Source organism: Equus caballus, chromosome 2 (assembly GCF_041296265.1).
Source record: "Equus caballus isolate H_3958 breed thoroughbred chromosome 2, TB-T2T, whole genome shotgun sequence".
In the NCBI taxonomy this organism is placed as follows: domain Eukaryota; kingdom Metazoa; phylum Chordata; class Mammalia; order Perissodactyla; family Equidae; genus Equus; species Equus caballus.
Window position 1 is genome coordinate 117,787,875 of NC_091685.1, and position 19,487 is coordinate 117,807,361.

General features: G+C 38.3%; 2 protein-coding genes and 1 long non-coding RNA gene across 9 annotated transcripts in view; 1 reads left to right on the forward strand and 2 right to left on the reverse strand.

The window, feature by feature from the left end:
• Positions 1-5,174, forward strand: part of LOC111770560 (EF-hand calcium-binding domain-containing protein 14-like) — a 75,607-nt gene extending 70,433 nt beyond the window's left edge. For 4 of the 5 annotated variants that reach the window (XM_070259713.1, XM_070259714.1, XM_070259717.1 and 1 more), the window contains one exon: positions 327-1,025. In XM_070259713.1, coding sequence (XP_070115814.1) covers positions 327-535 — 209 coding nt within the window. In that variant the 3' untranslated portion in view covers positions 536-1,025. Of the gene's footprint in view, positions 1-326; positions 1,026-3,712 lie in introns of those variants that run through there. The other variant, XM_070259715.1, reaches the window with a different exon arrangement.
• Positions 1,649-7,145, reverse strand: LOC138923096 (uncharacterized). Its single transcript, XR_011436296.1, has 4 exons — positions 6,701-7,145; positions 5,723-5,808; positions 4,170-4,297; positions 1,649-1,816 (listed from the first exon to the last, which is right to left on the reverse strand). It is a non-coding gene; the product is annotated as an uncharacterized lncRNA (long non-coding RNA).
• Positions 7,146-7,509: 364 nt separating this feature from the next.
• UGT8 (UDP glycosyltransferase 8) overlaps positions 7,510-19,487 on the reverse strand; it is an 80,375-nt gene continuing 68,397 nt past the window's right edge. For all 3 annotated transcript variants that reach the window (XM_023636653.2, XM_023636654.2, XM_070259712.1), the window contains exons 4-6: positions 18,366-18,442; positions 15,280-15,499; positions 7,510-10,147 (exon numbers count right to left, since the gene is read on the reverse strand). In XM_023636653.2, coding sequence (XP_023492421.1) covers positions 9,784-10,147; positions 15,280-15,499; positions 18,366-18,442 — 661 coding nt within the window. In that variant the 3' untranslated portion in view covers positions 7,510-9,783. The remainder of the gene's footprint in view (positions 10,148-15,279; positions 15,500-18,365; positions 18,443-19,487) is intronic.

Sequence of the window (19,487 nt, forward strand, 5' to 3'; positions counted from 1 at the left end):
GAAGCAAATAGAAAACAATAAAAACATTAAGTTTACGGTTTAACTATAAAAACACCATGAGAATACAGTAACAGAAAGATTAAAGTAAATGATCGGATAATTCAGTGTGGAATGATGAGAGGCGATAAACTTGGTGGTGAGCAACAACTGGCTTGTTAAAGAGATGCACCACAAAAGCCAGGGTGGAAGGTAGAAATGACCTAGGTGAGACTGAGGAACAGAAAAACCAACCCAATGCGGACAAAGTGCTGCTCTGAAGGGCGGGAGACGTCTGGGGTGACATTTGAAATCTGAGTCGAAATATACAAAGCCTTTCATTTCCACAGATCTTCAAGTCTTTTTCTATGGTGCTGACAACGATGCAAATGGATATTTAACTTACAATGAAATAGCGAGTCTTCTAGGAGGAGAGACACCAGAACAAGAGCAACTGGAGCTGTTTGATGCCGATAACAACGAGATGTTCTCCTACCTTGAACTAATGAGAGCGTTTGGACTGACTGGTAAGGGGCTTCAGAGGCTGGAACACCAGTGAAGGTCAGGGGACACGTAGACTTGAACAACGTTCTGTGTTAGAGCCAAAAACTAACAAGCAACCCATAGCTTACAATTTTTAGTTTACAATTGGAATTCAAAAGCAAAGATTATAAGAAAACCTCAAAAGTAACAAAGACATAGGGCATCCCATGCCGTACACAATGATAAATAGAGTAAGAAATCATTCAGTGTAATTGCATATGAATGGAGGATTTATGTCTTCTGGAGGTTAAGGAAAGCCATAATGTTTTCCCCTGTGCAGTAGTCCCCCCTTATCCCCAGAGGAGACTTCCCAAGATCCTCAGCGGACGCCGAAAACCACGGATATCATCAAACCCTATATATATAGTATGTGTTTTCCTATACATACATACCTATGATAAAGCTTAATGTATAAATTTAGGCACAATAAGAGATTAACAACAATAACTAATAATAAAATAGAACAATTATAACAACATACTGCAATAAAAGTTACCATAGATCTGAACAACTTCAGCATACGATTTTTTTTTTCTTCCCTTACTGAGAATTTCACCTTTTCTCTTAAAGGCAGCGCTTTACAGCTTCTCTTTGGCACATCCGAATTGCTAGCATCACTACCCTTGGGCTTCAGGGCCATTATTAAGTAAAATAAGGGTTCCGTGAACATGGGCAGTGCGCTATGGCCACAGTTGATGTGATAACCCAGAGGGCTGCTCAGTGACTAACAGGCGGGCAGCCTGTACAGTGTGGATCCACGGGACAAAGGGATGAGTCATGTCCTGAGTGGGATGGCACGAGATTTCAACATGCTACTCAGAATGGCACACAATTTAAAACTTATGATTGTTTCCTTCTGGAATTTTCCATTTAATATTTTTGGACCATGGTTGACTGCTGACAACTGAAACCGCAGAAAGTTAAACGGCGGATCTGAGGGGACTACTATACTTGCTAAAAGGATGTTAGGATGACACTCTTAAGACTGGAACTTTAAAGCCTAAAGTAGTAGAAAGTAAGAAGGAAACTAGAAAGCTGCTATTCATTTAACAGAGTAAAACATTAAAGCACTATAAACGGGATGAAATCATAGAGAATCTAAAACACCTTTTAAAATTGTACTACTTACCCATCTGCTTCCTTTCTATTTAGTTTTCATAGAATCCATGTGTAAGGAATTTGAATACATTTACCATAAATATCTAGCAGCAGTTTCTTAATCAGGGAGGCGGGGAAGAGCAGAAGGAAGCGTGGACGGCTACGAAGAGGAGGTGTTTGATCGGTCAACTGAGAAATTCTGATGTGGGAAAAAAGCAAACATTTTTAGGTCTTACGTCTTTCGAAGACATACTAGAGCTGAGATCTGAAGCTGGTAGATCAGCAGGACACACTTGGCCACAAAAGTCCAGCCAATGCTAAATTTAATCTATTTACTTTTAAAATTGGAGAATGATAAATTATTGAATTGCTGTCATTTCCCTCTTATTTGAGAAAATAAACAATACCAGTGGAGATGTTTTGCCCCTTCCCATCTTGATGCGAATGAACACATGAGCCGACTCCATCTGCTCCTCCAGGGTAAAGCGACATTCCCAGGGGTCACGTTTGTTCATGCTGAAAGAACACCTACAACATAATAGGGCCCACACGCCTATAGATGCCCAGAGAATGCCAGTCTTGCATTTGCCGAATCCCCCTGACTTCTCTGGGTCCTGTATTTGAGAACTTTAAAGGTCTTTGCTTGATTTTGCCCCTTCCCATCTTCTCTCTTGCGGAAAAAAAAAAAAAAAGATGGATGACCATTCCAAAATATAAATTGCACGGTTGTTGGAACTACCCACCCAGTTCAGATGAGCCTCACTGGAACATCGCTAAAATATACATTCTGAAGTCATTTTTGACCTGAAACTGCTGCCTCTTTCCCAGGTTGTCCTTGCTTTGCTACCCACTCCTTTGTGTTTATTGCTCCCTGAAAAATGAACCCCCTGCCACAATCCTGGTTAAGTGGGTTTTTTGTATTTTTTGAGGAAGATTAGGCCTGAGCTAACATCGGCTGCCAATCCTTTTTTTTTTCTTTTTTTTGGCTGAGGAAGATTGGCCCTCAGCCAACATCCATGCCCATCTTCCTCTATTTTATATGTAGGACACCTGCCACAGCATGGCTTGACAAGAGGTACATAGGTCCGCACTCGGGATCCAAACTGCTTAGCCCTCGTCACCAAAGCAGAGTGCACAATCTTAACCCCTGCACCACCAGCCTGACCCACGAGATAAGTTTTTGAATGTCTTCCACCTATCAGTCCTGGCCCTTTCTCTGGCTCTATGAGGCAGCTGGCTGCAGTTCCAGCATCTTCTGCTTACATCAGGGATGTGAGCGATGCTAAGTGAGTGAGAGTTAGAGAATCAGAGATAACACGCATCCCGGGCAGCAGGCCCTTTCAGCAGCACCAATAATGAACATGAGGCAGGCTTCCCCTGGAGAAAGGTAAGGTCTCTGTTTGTACAAACCAGCTGTAAAAGACTTTTGACTCATAAGAAGGGGAGCATGGAGCGCTCGCTCAGAGAAGCATTCTCCCCAGAGCTCCAGAGCTGCAAGGAAGCACTACATGCACACTCATGGTTTTTGATGGACCTTACTCCCTAAATGGCAGTTGGCTTGTGCAGACAAAAGATTTTTTTACATAGCTGGACATTTTCGCAATTTGGCCTTCTGTAATTTGGAATGCTTGAGCTTCCAATTGTATTTCCATAGTCTGTTAAAAAACAAAAGCATCATTAGATACACAGCACAATCCATTTGCCATAAACCTGGAAATGGTAGGAACAACTTAAAAAAACACTGAACAGTAGAAACCCAGGAGAAGAAACGGAAAGCTTGGAAGCAAGACGATGGGAGGGACCAAGTAAGGGAGGAAAGATTTATGTATATGTGGTATGAAATCTGGAACTGGAAGCCGACAGACTCAAACTCGAAGCAACTGTGCTTTCAAACGGTCAAACTGACTATCCATTCTCTTGGATCTGTGAAATTTATTCAGAGGTACTTGAGTACACTTCTCCTCTGCTTTGATCTTCTTGAGACTCCAGATGAGAAACTCTTGTGTGTCAGTTGAATCCATTGTAGGAAAAAACGTTGTAACTAGGTTCTAAAAGTATCTTAAACTTCTAAGTCTCAAAATATTTTTTATTCTAGAATAAATAAGAAGATGGAAGTTCCAGAAAGAAGAATATCTTCGGAGCAGTGGCTTGATTTTATTTTAAACAATTTCATCCTATTTTCACAATTTTAACAAGAAGTGTTACAGAGGTACATCTGACCTAGTTGCTAAAACTGGCAAGTTCTTTTGAAATTTATTCAAAGAAGTTTTTCTTTCTTGAAATAGACTTCAAGTCCATAATACTGCCGTTCTTAAAAAACACAGAGAAAGAATTTTTGGTTTGACTTAATTTTTCAGAATCTAATTTCTAAAGAATTGTTTAGTATAATTTAAATGCTAATTACACACATGCACACACACACATAGTATTGACATATATTTAGATTTTTTTTCTCATTTTGTTATATATAACATTAGCATTTGCGCTTTTTTTCTATTGGCCAAGGCTTAATTAATTGTTCATACAAACATTTCTAGGCACTCTAGAACTACCTTCTTGCTCATATGTTGAATTACTTGTTCTATCCAGAGGGCAGAATCAGGACTGGAAGCAGAATTGATGATTTTCATGATACCATAGCTTCGTACTTCCTAGATGCCTGGTCTCCAACTGCCAGTTCCTTTGATTTGTGAACAAAATGCATAGAAGTCAACCAGAAATATAACATTGCACATCATAGTTAACTTGAAATTTACTGTTACATGCAATTTACCGAACATATTTATAAAAAAATCCCCACTTTCTGCCAAAAGTAAGGAATATTCATGGGCTTCAGGCAAAGTTCCATGAGGGTAACTAAAGCAGAATTAGTATAACTAGATAAATTCTTCCTTTCAAACATATTAGTTATTTGACATTCTAATGCAGTGCTGTGCTAAGAGTAATAGATCCTTAATAATAGCAAAATTATCCGCTTGTATCTAGGATCCCAATAACAAACTATTCTTGGTTACATTATCTTTTACTTATTCCTCACCTAAATGGAAAACTGATCTTAATATTAGATCTAAGGACCCATGGCTTAGTAGAAATTATCTTTTAAAAGAGTGGCTAGTATACTGAATTCAAGTTAATTCTGCCTTTGTAATAAGGAATGATCACTTACTTCATAAAATAGAATTAATGAAAGAGTGAAAATTAACTGTAGACAGAAACAGAGATAAAACATTTTCAGTTATCTAAAATTCACTGAGAACTTAGGTTTTATTAGTTACTAAATGAAAATGCTTTGTAACACCCGAGATATTTAACGCTGACGTCAGACTTCTTCGAGTAGATCCATACCATTACAACTGTTTTATTTGAATGACAAAGCATAATTTACACGCAGTTCTCATTTTTCATTCTGAACTTGGATTATACATTGCTCTGTTGAAAGAAATTTGCTGGTTTTATTACACTAACTAGGCATCTTATCAACAACCTTGTGGACTAAATGAATTAATTCTTTCTTAAGTTATGCCTTATTTACCCAAAAGTAAAGAGTGTGAATTATGTAATTGTTGTGTGCCTTTCGGTTTCCATCTTTCAAAACTAAGAGCATCCATGCCATTCGCCCTCTGGCTCCAACTCAGCAGCCCAAATACCCAAGTGGTTGGGGGTTTGTAACATTTTGCAGAATTTGTAGAAAAACGACAATATGAGTATTTTAATTGTATGGATTTCTAAGGCGTTTCTAACTAAAATTTGTTGGGAAAAATGTTTTTGGTCTATGTTCAAAACTTTCACAAGCATTTTTGCAAGAAACATACATCTTTAAAAGCTGGCTAAAAATCTTACCATCTCAGAAGTGAGGAGGATAAGAAGCTCTTTAATGCATATTTCAGAGAGTTTTCACTAATATAATTCACATAATTCTTAAACTTTGTCAGGTAAGATTTAAAAGTTTTCTATTTCAAATTGTTTTTGATTAGAACAATCGAACGTGATTTTATATTGACAAACCAGTTGAATTACTTAGGAACAAGAATGAAAAAGAATTAATTATACTTTCCAAAATAAACAGATGACTAAATTATTCCTTGAAATTGTTTTGTCACCTTACTTTGGTTCTCTCATTTTTAAACCTTTTCTTTTCAAAGTGGAGCCATTCAATTTTCGTAGCATTTTGGGATTTGGTGAGTAGCTGAGCTAGGAAGAAAGAGACAAGACAAACTGTGATAGCCAAGTGCACCTCTGGCACCTGTCACCACCAGGTGAAGAGAAGACAAAACATGGTTGGTGAATGAATGAACAAAACGTATTTCTTTAAACAATAACTTTCAAAAACTGAAAGCACAATAATATAAAAGAGGTTAGTCCCGTCAGTCTATCCAGCGCTAACACCACAGATTTGAGTGCTCATTCTGTGAGGGCCGTTATACTAAATGTTTTAAACACATACACACAAGTGTTTCAAACATTTAGTATAGAGGCCAGCACAGAGTGAGTGTGTGTGCGTATGTGTGTGTTCGTGATAAGCCCATGAGGTAATTATCACTATACAGATAAGGGATCCAAAAGTTAAAGATTAGTAAACATTGGAGTTAGCCTTCAAGGTCAGGACCCTCAAACAACCAGACCTTGAGTTAAAGATGAGAGTCTTTAAAAAAAAAATTACATTCATCAGGATGTTTCTGATGAAGCAACTAATGACATGGGAGCTGTATTACAAACAACCACAAAACAAGCCCATTGTGAGTGTAGAGTTCTCTGGTGCCACCAAGGCTCCTCTGATGTGTATTCTTGCCTCCTGGTGCTGCCACAGTACCCTGCACATACATCTACCAGAGCCCCCAGCACGTTACATTATAATTACTTACGTGTCCGTGTCTCCCACTAGATCATGAGCTCCTTGAAGGAGAGATGACCCTTACCAGCTGTAAGTTCCTCTGGTACCTAGCGTTGTCTGGTACAGGATAGGCAACCGCTGAATGTTGAACGAATGCCACCCCCTCATGGCAGTTCCTCTGTTCTTGCAGATAAATAAATATTCTTTCTTTAAAGAATTCACTACAGTGTGTATTTCAGAGAAGGTACTTACCATTTATAAATAGCAATGGTGTACAAAATGTTTTCACAGCAACAAATTTTTTCACGTTAATTTCAGTGCATGTTTCATGCCCCATCATGTCTAATTGCAATGTCTAATGTGCCTAATTACAAGGCAAAGCTGGAAGCAGGGCACTGAGGCAGGCTATCCGCATCAGGTCATCCAAGAACAAATATTCTTGTAGTTTTGGTGGAAGCAGGAAAGGGGAGAGAAAAACCCATAATGCTACATTTTGTCTCTCCAGTGCCTCACGACTACTGGTTCCAGGCAGGGAAGGAGGGCAGGGGCACACCTGAGACCACATGAACGTGTTTTTTGAAGCAGAGTCCCTGAGGATCCAGTGTGGTGGATTCCAGCCCCGCGGGAGAGGGGTGATGTATATCACAGTCTAGGCGGCGGGTCCATAGGTGGTCGGGTAAAGTTCCCAGGTGATTCTCTGAGGACAGAACCCCCAAGCTTAAGGTGACAATCACCAGACAAGACCTTACCAGAAAATGATCAGGGTAGTACTAGGGAGTCTGACAATGTCCCCAAATTGTAATACAAAGTTTCTATATTCTCAAGAGAGAATCTCTAGCCTTCTCAAACTTCAATCATAAACCACTGCTTTAACCCAAACATCAGCTCCCTCCCATCCTGGACATCCCAGTTCTGCCCCTACGTCCATGTGGAGGCATATTAAAAGTTTCAGCTCTGGAGGAAAAATGGATCAGTGTCTTAATTCTCATTTGCATTTGACGTGATGATGACAAGCTATGGAAATATTTGCAGAGGCTCTTTTAAAAAAATAAATGAATAAATACCTTCTTGAAAACTTTACTTTATTAGAGAATCTAGCCCAAGTGTGGAAAATTTAAAATCACTCTATTTACCAAAACTGGCTAACAATAAGCTTACTAGAAAAAAACAACAATGATCAGTAAATACCTATACTTAACATTTTTAATTCTGGGACAATTTTAGGATCCATGTTGATGTACTTGTAAGCTAAATCCCTGTGTTTAATAATAATAAAAAAAAAACATTCTCACATGTAACACACTGTTTTCATACTCATATACACATATAAAACTTTGGAGACCTTAGAAACATGTTTATAATGGATATACATAATATCATGAAATAAAATCTGAATAAAAATGTTATTCCAACAACATTTCTCTATTTTTAAATCATGTTTATTGTTTAAGTTGTATCACAGTGGAGATTAACTTACGCTTAATCGTCCAGTGAGTGCCAACTGTCAACTTCATCCAATTCCAAAAAGAAGTAAAATCAACTGATTCATACACTCTAAGTCCTGGTACCACCCCACCTTCACTGCCTGTGTCTTTTTTCCTTTTTAACGGCAACACTATGATAAGATTGTGAAAAGGTATAACTAATAGGCTTATATGTGTAATACCATTTCTTCAAGTATTCAGAGAGCAGTACAGTTTGTCTGCATTGTACATTAGAAAACTACTTGTGACATTATTTCTAAGTATAGGAGAGAGGCTCCTGGTGGGAGTGGAACGAAGTTGTATGTCATAGTGTATGACAAGGATTTACAGCATTCTAGAATTTTCACAACTCTTCCCATGTTAGTGAATGCCATTAGGTAAATGTATTTTTCTACTCTCAGCTGTCAGACATGGGATTTCAAACTACGAATAAATAAAGCACACACTCAACATGTGTAGTGCAAATGCTAAGTAAACAGAGTGACGTGGAATAAGCTCATAGTTGCCCACTGGTGAACGGTTCAGCTGGGAGGTCCTGATTTTATGGCGTCTGTGACTCTCATCCCTACTCTCAAATGAATACTGTCACTGTTCCAGGTCAGCAGACGACTGGAAAAGGCTGCTGAGGTGGGGGTCGAGGGAGGGAGGAGGGAAACAGAAACTCATCTTCACAAACAAGTGGTACGATTTCTCTGTCACTTCTGTATCTCATGTGCAGTTTGATTTGTTTACAAGATCTCAAACCTCTCAGATGCAGCAGGTACCGATATGGAAAATAGCCAATGTTCCATTGGAAAGAATTCAATGTTGGCACCTATGTAACACAGATTGTGTGGCCCAGACAAGAAAGGGGACGAAGAAGACCGTTTTTAAAATTAAAACTTTGGAAATATAACATCTTAACATTCAAAAACTACATTGTAGAAAAGCGATCAAACAGGTACAAAAACATTCAAATAACAGCCCTGTTTAAAGATGCCTTATAAGCAATAGTCGTCAGTACTTTGAACAAAAGTCAGAGCTTTGCAGCTTTGTCTTAATTATACACTTAACATTACTCATTAAAATGAAATAGAAAAAAACTATAAAATTATTCTGGAGGCAAATTATTGGTAGGGAGAAGACAAAGTAAAATGTCACAACTAACTTACACATTTACTTAATGGTATATGTTTTTTCTCCCAGAAATGTCCATGGTTTGTAAGAAAAGGAAAACAAAAAAACAAAACAAAACAAAAAAAACTAAAACAAAAAGGTACAAAAATGGTGCCATTTATCTTTTCCTTTTCTTCCTCTGCATTCAGTTTTGAGGGAAAAGTACTCTTTTATGGAGGTGTTCTGAGTTCATATATATCAAATTCTAAAAGAGAAACATTTGGATCCTGTCTTTCTATTTCATTCTTGAATGTGTTGTACCTTCAACAAATATAACAAGCAGCCAGCTAAAAATTCCCTTAATTAGGAAAAATATTAACACACACACACACACACACACACACCCCAAGAAATCTTTTTAAGAGAAAGGAAACCGTACCTTATCTGGGACACACACATGTCAAGATTTAAAACTAAGGTCTGACATGGTCACTTAATTGATTTAAATAATTAAGGCTTCTAAAAGGTTCAGTGCCCAAACTCTCTGCCATCAGGATTCAAATAAAATACATTTTTGCATTTTAGGTTTGTGCTTTTTACAGCCATCTTAATTCCATAGAATTTCATTAGTAAGATCAGATAAGGGAGTGTTAGAATTGTTTACTGACGTTTTACTTTTAGTAGTTGTTAGACTAAATTATAGCAATAAAAATTCAATGACTGAACAGATTTGTTATTATCCCATGGGCCGTTGGCTCATTTCACCTTCTTTTCGTGTTTAATGTGGCCGTTTCTTTTGTACTTGCCATTGAGGATTCCATTATGGTAATGTCCATTAACTGAGCTATGCTTATTTCTAGACCACAAACTTTTGATTTTCCTGTAGATAAATTTTGTCACCCAGGACAAGAGGAAATAAAACAAGGCAGCACCGAGCAAAAGCACAAAGGCAATATCCAGTAAAAAATACTGACAGAGAGAGATCTGATGGACCGCGGCACGGAGGTGATGGGCTCCATTGTGACGAAGAATGTAATCGATCCAGTAGACAGTCCGATTGACAGGGTGACCAGGCTGATCCTTGTGGATTTCTGAAAGCTTCTGGGCCCTCTGACGGTAGCTACGGAGTGGAGGCAAAACACAGAATGGTCATGGAAATACGAGTCTCGTGACTCTCAACCTAAAAATGGGGACAAGAAAGACAGCTCTCCTCTATGAAGTACCTAGCATGTGCCAGGTGCTGTGTTAAGTGTTTTAAACACATTATCTTATGTAACACACTAAAATAAATTTTAAACAGGTGAGGAAAAGGAAAATCAGAGAGACTAAATAACCTGATTATGATTACAAAGTTGAGATTCAGATTCAAGTTTTTCTGACTCCAAACCCAATGCTCTTTCCATACTCTACCATATATCTCTTACACACATGTGATTCTTCTCTCCATATGCTTTGAAATACTATTAATTAATCAATGGGTCTCAACCAGGAAGAGGAGTGCATTCATTAAATTCTAAGAGAGGGATGGAGAAAAAAATGAAGAACTTTGTCCCAACACCTTTTTTTTTAGCCATGACATTTAATTTTGTTCAGATTTAAAATAACGTGAAATGATGGTGTGAGGTTATTGTGTTTATTAAACAGCTGAAAAGGGGTTGAGAAACACCACTATGAAGCCATATATGACATCATATGCAGTATGTATATATGCACATAAGTATGGATGGATGGATAAAGGAAACACCCTCTTAAACAGTTAAAAAAAAAATCAGTTAAAGGGGCCAGCCTCGTGGCCAAGTGGTTAAGTTCACGCGCTCCACTTGGGCGGCCCAGGGTTTTGCTGGTTCAGATCCTGGACGCAGACCTGGCACGGCTCATCAGGCCACATGGAGGTGGCATCCCACACAGCACAACTAGAAGGCCCTACAACTAGAATATACAACTATGTACTGGGGGCTTTGAGGAGAAGAAAAAGAAGAAGATTTCAAGAAAAAAGGAGGAGTGGCAACAGATGTTAGCTCAGGTGCCAATCTTTAAAAAAGGAAAAAAAATCAGTTAAAGAGGATAACCACAAAAAGTGATAAAATACCATGTAAACATTTTAATATAAAATACATAACTGCACGTGTGTGTGCCAACCTGTGACACATGGCCAAAGCCCTTTTGAACTTGTATCCCTCGTTAGAGTTTGCATTGTTCAGACAGAAGAAATAATTTCCAAGTGGAGGGATTATAAACCCCACATGGAGGATGTGGCCCTTGAACCGTGCTTTACAGAGGAACAGAAGTTTGGACATGTGAAAACTGGATGGGCCAAGAGAAGAGTGTGAACTAAATAATGAAGGTGGGAGAGCAAGAGTAGGCCCAGAACCAATTCATTTGGAAAGAGTGTGTGGCGCAAGGAGCGCTGGCTGGAAGTTAAACTGGAAGATAAATCTTGCTCAAGGGTGCTCAGAAGGACAAAATTTGTAGCCTTGTTCTTAGAACCAAGGAGCCATTAGACCAGAGACTGGCCATTAAACCAGAGTTTGGGGGAGAGGATTAAAGAAAGGAAGAGACTGATAGCGGGAAGACCATTCAAAAGACCATACAAATGGAAAAGAGAAACTGCCCCACAAAATGGCAGTGGGATTAGACAGATGGGGAAATGGTGCAGTGGAAGAGCTGGCAAGCAGTTGGTAAGAGCCTGGATGAAATGCCAAGGAAAGGGAAAAGTCAGATGTAACCCACTGTTTCCAATTTGGATGACTCTCTTGGTAGCCATTAACAGGACATGGAAACACAGAACTTGGGACAGACTGGGGGAAATGATTCCAGTGTGGGACGGAATGAGACGTCAGGTCCAGAAAGCATTAGAAATGTGAGGTTAAAGGTATGGGATTATGAGCACCTAATAAAAAATCTACTCAGATATTTATGCATTGATTTGATAACCTTATTTTCTTTGGTATGATTTAGCTCAAGCCCTCAACATTAAACTTTAACAAATACGAAAAGAACAAATTTGAGAAGTACTGAACAGTATGGTGTTGGGACTGAGAAATCACAAATCAAGATTGCTACTTGTAGGTTTCTTTCTACAGAATCGCATAGGATGAGAAAATGAGAGGAAGATTATTATTCCTATACTGCAGATTAGGAAAGAGATTAAATGATTAGGACAAGGTCATACATTTGCTAAATGACTTAGCCAGAATTTCAGCCATAATTTTCTGACTCCCAGAGTCCATGATCTTCTACTAAGCCATATTGCCTATCATGTTGAAAATTTCATGTGAAAACTAAAGAACATTGTAAAATGTTTGTTAACTATTGTTATCTTAAATTGTTTTCTTGTATTTTGAATAACTATAAGTTAATTTAAAAAAGAAAAGGCCCATTTTCTCTCTCCTCATAGCCTCACAACAAAATTACTGATATACAATAAATTCAGTTGCTTTAAAAGTGTCAAACCTCACCCAGATATTAAGAGGCCATCCTCATCTTGCTTTGTAATCTATCATTATTTGTAATTGATGGCAAAAGGTAAATTAGAAACTTTTGATTACTCTATTTTGTGAGAAGATTCTTACAGGATAAAAGGCATCTTTAAAATACAGAAATGAAATATGGAATCTTAGAAAATAAAATTCAACATTCTAATTTAACAAAGAAGGAGAAGGAAGACAAAACAACCTTGGTCCTCAAGGCACCTTAATGTCACTGTGAATAGGACCCATTCTCTAGAGATGATTAAACAGATTGCATGTGACGAGGGTGGTTCTGTGGGGAATCTGACTTCCGCCACCGTTGAATAACTGACTGCCTCGTATGAAACTCAATAGGCTCGCTGGTCCTGGATCAGCCCTTATCCGCCTCAGCTATGTGAGTATGGAGTAAGGACTCTCATCAGCCAGACCCTTAACGCCTACCCAGGAGCAGACTCATAAAGCTGGATGCCTACGAACCAAGCAATTTCCCATGACTTCCTTTCAGAGGCAGCAAGAACACGGATCAACTGGGAAGGAATCTGGGGGTCTCACGGATAGATCAGTTTGAAGGGGAAGTAAGTTTCCATGCTAGAAGTGGTCTCAAATTTAGTGGTAAGTGGCAGGGTCCTTTTAGCATAGTTTGCATTACAATTCAAAATTTCTTCCAGCAGGAGTATGAAGATTGAGAAATGAAAAAAAAAAGAAAGAATAGTGTGATTAAAATGATCACCTAAGCCACTTCAAAACTATTCTTAGGAATTTCTTGGACAAAGCCTCTTTTAATAAAATGAATTACCTTCTAAGGGGTTCACGTGACTTGCACATTGTATTTTACAAAAGGGTAAGTACCTCCTATTAAAACTTAATAACCACAGGCCGGATAGGGGCTAAGTGAATAAAGATTAACTACTCATCTTTCTCCACAAGTTGCTTTAAAATAATAAAATCTCCAGTCTCAAGAGAATTCCTCCCAAAGAGAAAAAGCAATAGTTTCATTAAATAAATCCAAAAGCCATTAAGGGAAGAAGTAAGATGTGTAATGATTTCATTTAACGGATGAGTTAAAAGAAAAAAAAAAAGTAATACTTCTTTAGCAATATTGTTTACCTGGCTTAAACTAGAATATCTGGGACACAATATTAGTGAAGCAAACCAGCCTTTTTAGTATTATTTGCATGTTAAATGTGGGACGTTAGCATATATTTGAAGCAAAGAAAGATAAGTGACTTCAGTTTACATACAATGACTTGTTAGCAGAGAACACACTACCCAAATCGTTGTCATTTTTATATTGACTAAGACATCTTCCTATCCTGAATGTAAACAAGACTTCTAGTTAAATATTTAAACTTTAAAAGAGTTATATCAATTAACTCATGTCATATGCATACTTTGTGGAGTGATGTACATTTATTCACTGCACAAAATAACAAATACTCTGAAACCAAGCACTTTCGTATACTTGAAGATTGCACACCTGGGGTTTAACAGCAGTGTGACCTGAAACTATGGCCTGGTCTCTGTCGGATCTGGCCCTGTTTATACCTCGCAGAACACAGCCAGGCTGAGGATGTGTGAGGACGGGGTAATCCAGCCTTTCTCTCTTTTCTGCAGAACCAACCAATCTCAGGAACTCTGCAGCCACGCCCCACAAACTCTACTTCAGGGGTGCACTTTACAGCCTTCCTGAAAAAGCCTGGACTATACGCATCCTTTTCCAAAGGAACATCAGGTTTTGAAAAACACTAGGCTCTAAAAGCTACAGAACATACATGAAGCAATCCCATACTCGGGCAACTCTAGTCATAAAACATGCTGTTCCAAGAGCCAGAGTTGCGCCCACGACACTGGATGCTGTTGCAGGTCAGATCATGAAGGCCGCCCGTGAGCCCACAGGTGGCAGCACAATGAACCTCCGTGCCCTCGACTCCAGCCTTTTATATGAAAGCTGCTTCGTTTTAGATAAAAGAATTTTACTGATTGATGGTTGTTTCTTAGAATATGGCAGTGTTTCTCAATGCAGTGTTAAGCTAAATCCCCAGGGTATAAACAGAAAAAGCTTACACTCTTCCAAACATTAATGACAACTGAATTGTAAGATCAATGAAATGCCATGTAAAGATGGGGAAAATTGCTGCTTTGATTTAAAATTACACAGGCCGGCTCACCACCCTTTGAGGCTTGTTTGTGAACTGGGTTAACTCAAGACACACCAAGAATTTAAAAAACAAAATAAAGATTCTGATTAGCCTTTTCACCTGAGTAACGAAATCTTGGCACTTCAGTGACACCCAGTACTAGGTAAACCCAGCAGCAGAGAGCGCAAGGAGCACCAGCTTTGGAACCAGACACTCCTGGCTCAAATTTCTCCCCTACTAGCTGTGTAACTATGGGCAAATTGCTTAAGCTCTCTGGGCTTCACATCCCTCAAGTCTACAATGAAAATAACAAAAACAGTGATATATAGTTATTAGGGGCATTAAAATGAGAGGAAGGACACAAAATGACACACTGCACGGATCCAATGATTGTTCCTTCCCACGGTAGTTTCTCCTCAGTTTGGCAAATCCTGGTAGAATATCATTCAAGGTCATACATAGCTGGCCAAATGATTGCTATCTTTATTTTTCAAATTATAAAAAACATGCACAAGGCATTATACGTAGGAATCTAAAGGATATTTCTATCATTGGTTTATTGACAACCTATTGGCAATAATCGGCAACTGACAATATGCAGTGGTATCTATATTCATCTGCTTTAATATTAATTGAAATCTTACCTGGGATTATTGATAACTTTCACCAGCGCATCATACAGTTCTCCTTCAGTAACTGTCTTCCATTCCAGCAATATTCCCATGCCTTTTGCCTGTACCCGGGTCATAGTATCATAATGGTCTCCAAAGAGGGGGATCCCCACCACAGGGACACCATGATACATAGTTTCAAAAATACTGTTCAAACCACCATGGCTCAGGAAGGCTTTAATATTTGAGTGCCCTAAAGAAGGATAAAAAAGAAAACAACTTACAACATTATGTATTACTCTAAGAAGAGATTTTCCAGAAATTTCCTAAAAGTTGACACTACAATAAACATCCATTTTAGATACAGGACTGTTTTTTCTTTTTCAAGATTGGCCCTGAGCTAAAATCTGTTGCCAATCTTTTTTCTTCTTCTTCTTCTTCTTCTCTCCAAAGCCCCCCAGTACACAGTTGTATATTCTATTTGTAGGTGGCTCTAGTTCTGCTATGTGGGATGCCACCTCTGCATGGCCTAATGAGCCGTGCTAGGCCCACACCCAGGATCTGAACCAGCGAAACACTGGGCCGCTCAAGCGGAGTGCATGAACTTAACCACTCGGCCATGGGGCCGGCCCCTAGATATAGGATTTTTAAAGGCATCATTTCACTGATTCCTGCTCTACACCAATTAAAATGCTTGTTATATACATAATTACCTGATTTGTATCTATCAATGAAAAGTCATTCTTAAGTAGTTAAAATTTATAGCTTTAAAAAGTATATTACAACTTTCTCTCAATCACAAATATCAACTGAATAGCAACATCTATTTAAATGGCTAGTAATTAACAGGAAGTCGATGAAAGCAAGAAATGTCAAAAAATGCTAGAGTAGAACCACATTCTACTAAAAATAGACATCTAATTTCTGTCTATTCAAGCATTTATCTATATTAAAGTCAAATACACTTTGTGAAAAAACATATGTGAAAATGTGGGGCTGGATTCCAGAAGTCCATGGAGAGTTTATGAGCTTATCCAAGGAGCAAGAGTGTACAGCACACAGTATTCACAACATTCAAGTCATGTCAGCATCTGTGCTTCACAATTTTAGGGGAGTTTTACACTTTATATTTTAGTTATACAAACAAGCAGGGACAGACACTGATAAAAATTAGTCGTAAGAGATGGGATGTCATCTAACATCCAGCTGTCACAAGGATAAAGAGAGAATTTATCAAAATTAATGAGATACATAGTTCAAAACACAGATGTCCTCGTGAACAGCCTATGTTTCACAAAGGATCAAAAGACTTGCCTAAGAAGTGTAAGACAAAGAAACGTTGCATTTAGGAAGTGCGTTATACGCTAGGAAGGAATTACAGCTTGCAAAAATACAAATCTTTTAAATATACAGAAGACAGGTACAAACGGACTCTGTGGGTGAACCTCTCAGTCTCAATGGGGCTCCAGGACTTTCCCACCTCAATGTCCAGGGTCTCTCACAGTCAGGGTCTCTCATACTTACCCACAAGTGGCTTCTCAACTCAGCCCAACTAAGAGAGATGCCCCTGCAGTGGATTTCAAACTCTCTTTTTAGCAGCAGAATGCTTTCTTTGAACAAAGTCTTACCACCAAGCCCAGCAGTGAGAAATAAAGCAGAGCTGGTATGTGGAGGGCAGGGGAGTATGGTGACAAGATCAGGGAAGACCACTGATGTATTCCCACTTCTTATCCTGGAGGAATCTTCTGATCATAGTTATAGGCCAACAGAGGACCCACAAAGGTCATGCCCAGAGTTTAAAAGAACACTAATCTTAGAAAAGGCAGAGAGTGGAGATTCTGAGGACCCCAGAGGAGCTATGAACTTGAGGAGGGCCCATGGTGTGGACTGCTGAGTAGCTACAGGTGGCTGTAGGGCCTCACAGAAAAAACCCTGAGAACAGTTGAGACGTTCCCACAGAGCGCTGTCACGCTGTTGCACTGAGAGAGCTGAGGGTCAAGACATCTTATTTAAATTTCCTGCTTCCTTCCTACCTTCTAGGGAAGCTGAATTCATAATAGTAAAGACATAAAAAAGAAAAGGAAAAGAACACAAGTACCAAGAAAAGTAAATTGCCTTTTTTTTCAGTTTTATCATTTATAGAATACCTTTAATGAACTAGATGAAAAGGAATTACACGATCAAAGAAAATTTCTTACTGCTTTTTATTTACAAAATTCAATTTGCTAGTTATTAGGAAGGGTCATTTTAGTTTCTAAAAAATACTTTAAAAATAATATTTAACAATGTTATTTAAAATTTAAAGCCACTTTTAGACAATCTGTTAAATTTTAGTGTTATTGAACAAATGATAGTCAGTAGTGCCGAATTCAGTAACATTTTTCATGATCTCCTTATAAATAATATCTTAAAGGATAATATGGTATTACATTTACCTAGAAATTTAATGAATAAGACAACTTACATTTTTACTATCTGTGCTTATTGAACATAGAGCTAAATTTATTTATACTCAAATATCTTAAAAGATATGTATATAATTATTATTTTAAGTTTGAGCTGAAGATCAGAATCCCAAGAAATAAATGAATCAAAAGAAATAAAGTGTTTGAAAAATGCCTGGTGATTTAGAAAGAAATCTAGACAGATGATCCAAACAAAGTTAAAATAAATTGACTGTTTCCTTGGCCTTCTGCTTCTCTCTGGTTTCAAACAAATGAATTTCTCTGGGTTCTCAGATACACCTGTAATAAAACTATAACAAAACTCTACAGTTTCACTGTTTTAATTTTATTTCTTTTAGCTGATTAGCTTAATTAGTCATAACGTTACTCACTGCTAATTTATAAAGTTTAAGAATATTTTCCAGAAAATTAAAATTGGTGACTGGTCAAAAAATTTTAATTTATAGGCCCAAATGACTATACTTTACAAATCATTTTCCAATAAATAATGTTGTTGGTTTGAAATCTATGACTTGAGATCCTTAGAAAACATAACAACCTGTCATAAACTAACATAAACTATATGCCTATTGTACAAGCCACTCAAGTATAAGAATCACATTTACACAACTAAAATCTAAAAACCAGGTAAGTACTCACACATCACTGACTTACCAAGCAGGTCATTTTGTGGTAACCATTCTATGAGCTTAGTGTTGTTTCCTAGATTCTTTGGTTTAGTTCCAGAAAACCTGAAATGTACACCAGACAAGGAATCTTTCAAAAATCAAACTTTATTCCCAGTGTAGACTCTGGTTACATTACCAGACCTAAAATAAATGTTACATGATCTTTTGTTGATATCCTTAAGAAGGAAAGCATGTTTAGTAACAACAAAAATCTGATTCAGTTTATTTAATTTCTTTTTCACATTTTCATTGACTGAGGGATAAATAAGAAACACTTTGCTTATACTGAGACCTATTGTCCTTCAGCATTTCTCAACTAAGATGGAGCAAAAAGCAACCGAATAAACCCAGGCTAGAAAATCATTCTCCACCAGCACCGGGAAGGTTAAATACAAAGGAGCAGGGACGGCCTCCCCTGGGCAGCTCCAATCCGTGATACCTGGAGCCTAGGGAAGGCATCAGAATGGAAAGAAAGCAGAAAGTACTCTTCTCTAGCGTAGCCCCAGAGATAGGAGTTCTAATTAGACTCTTTCCTGCCCTGATCTTTGAAAGATAAACCATAAAGGTGCTTAACAACTGAGAGAATGGCAAGAGTTCGAACTGAGCCAACAACTGTCCTAAATAAAGCAGAAGCGGTGCTTTCTGGGCTAAGCCTAATACAGGAAATCCAATAGGACTGGAATACGGAGAGAAAAGTCCTAAGTGGTCAGAATAAAATATGTATCTATTTCACAGCTCAGCCAGGAGCAGCAGGAGCTAATCCTTACACAGTCATTAGAAAGGAAAATCCCGTATTACTTAGAGCCCACTTGTAATGGCTTGAGACTGGGGCCAACACTGTTCACTGATGCATCCTAGAGCCCGGTGGTGGTGGCGTTACTAAATGCATACACGCTAAATCGAGTGCTCAGGTCTGACTTGTACACACTCTGTCGCAAATTCCACAGCCAGACAGACATGTGTTGGCAGTGCCTCTCCCAGGAAGCTGGGGTAATTTATGGGTCTGTTTTAACCAGAGTTAACTGGAAAGTTATTGTGTTTTTAAAGGCCTGGTCTTTTGGAAGAAAGAAATCAAAAGCATTTATAAAGGAGACGAAGTGGGAGCCCA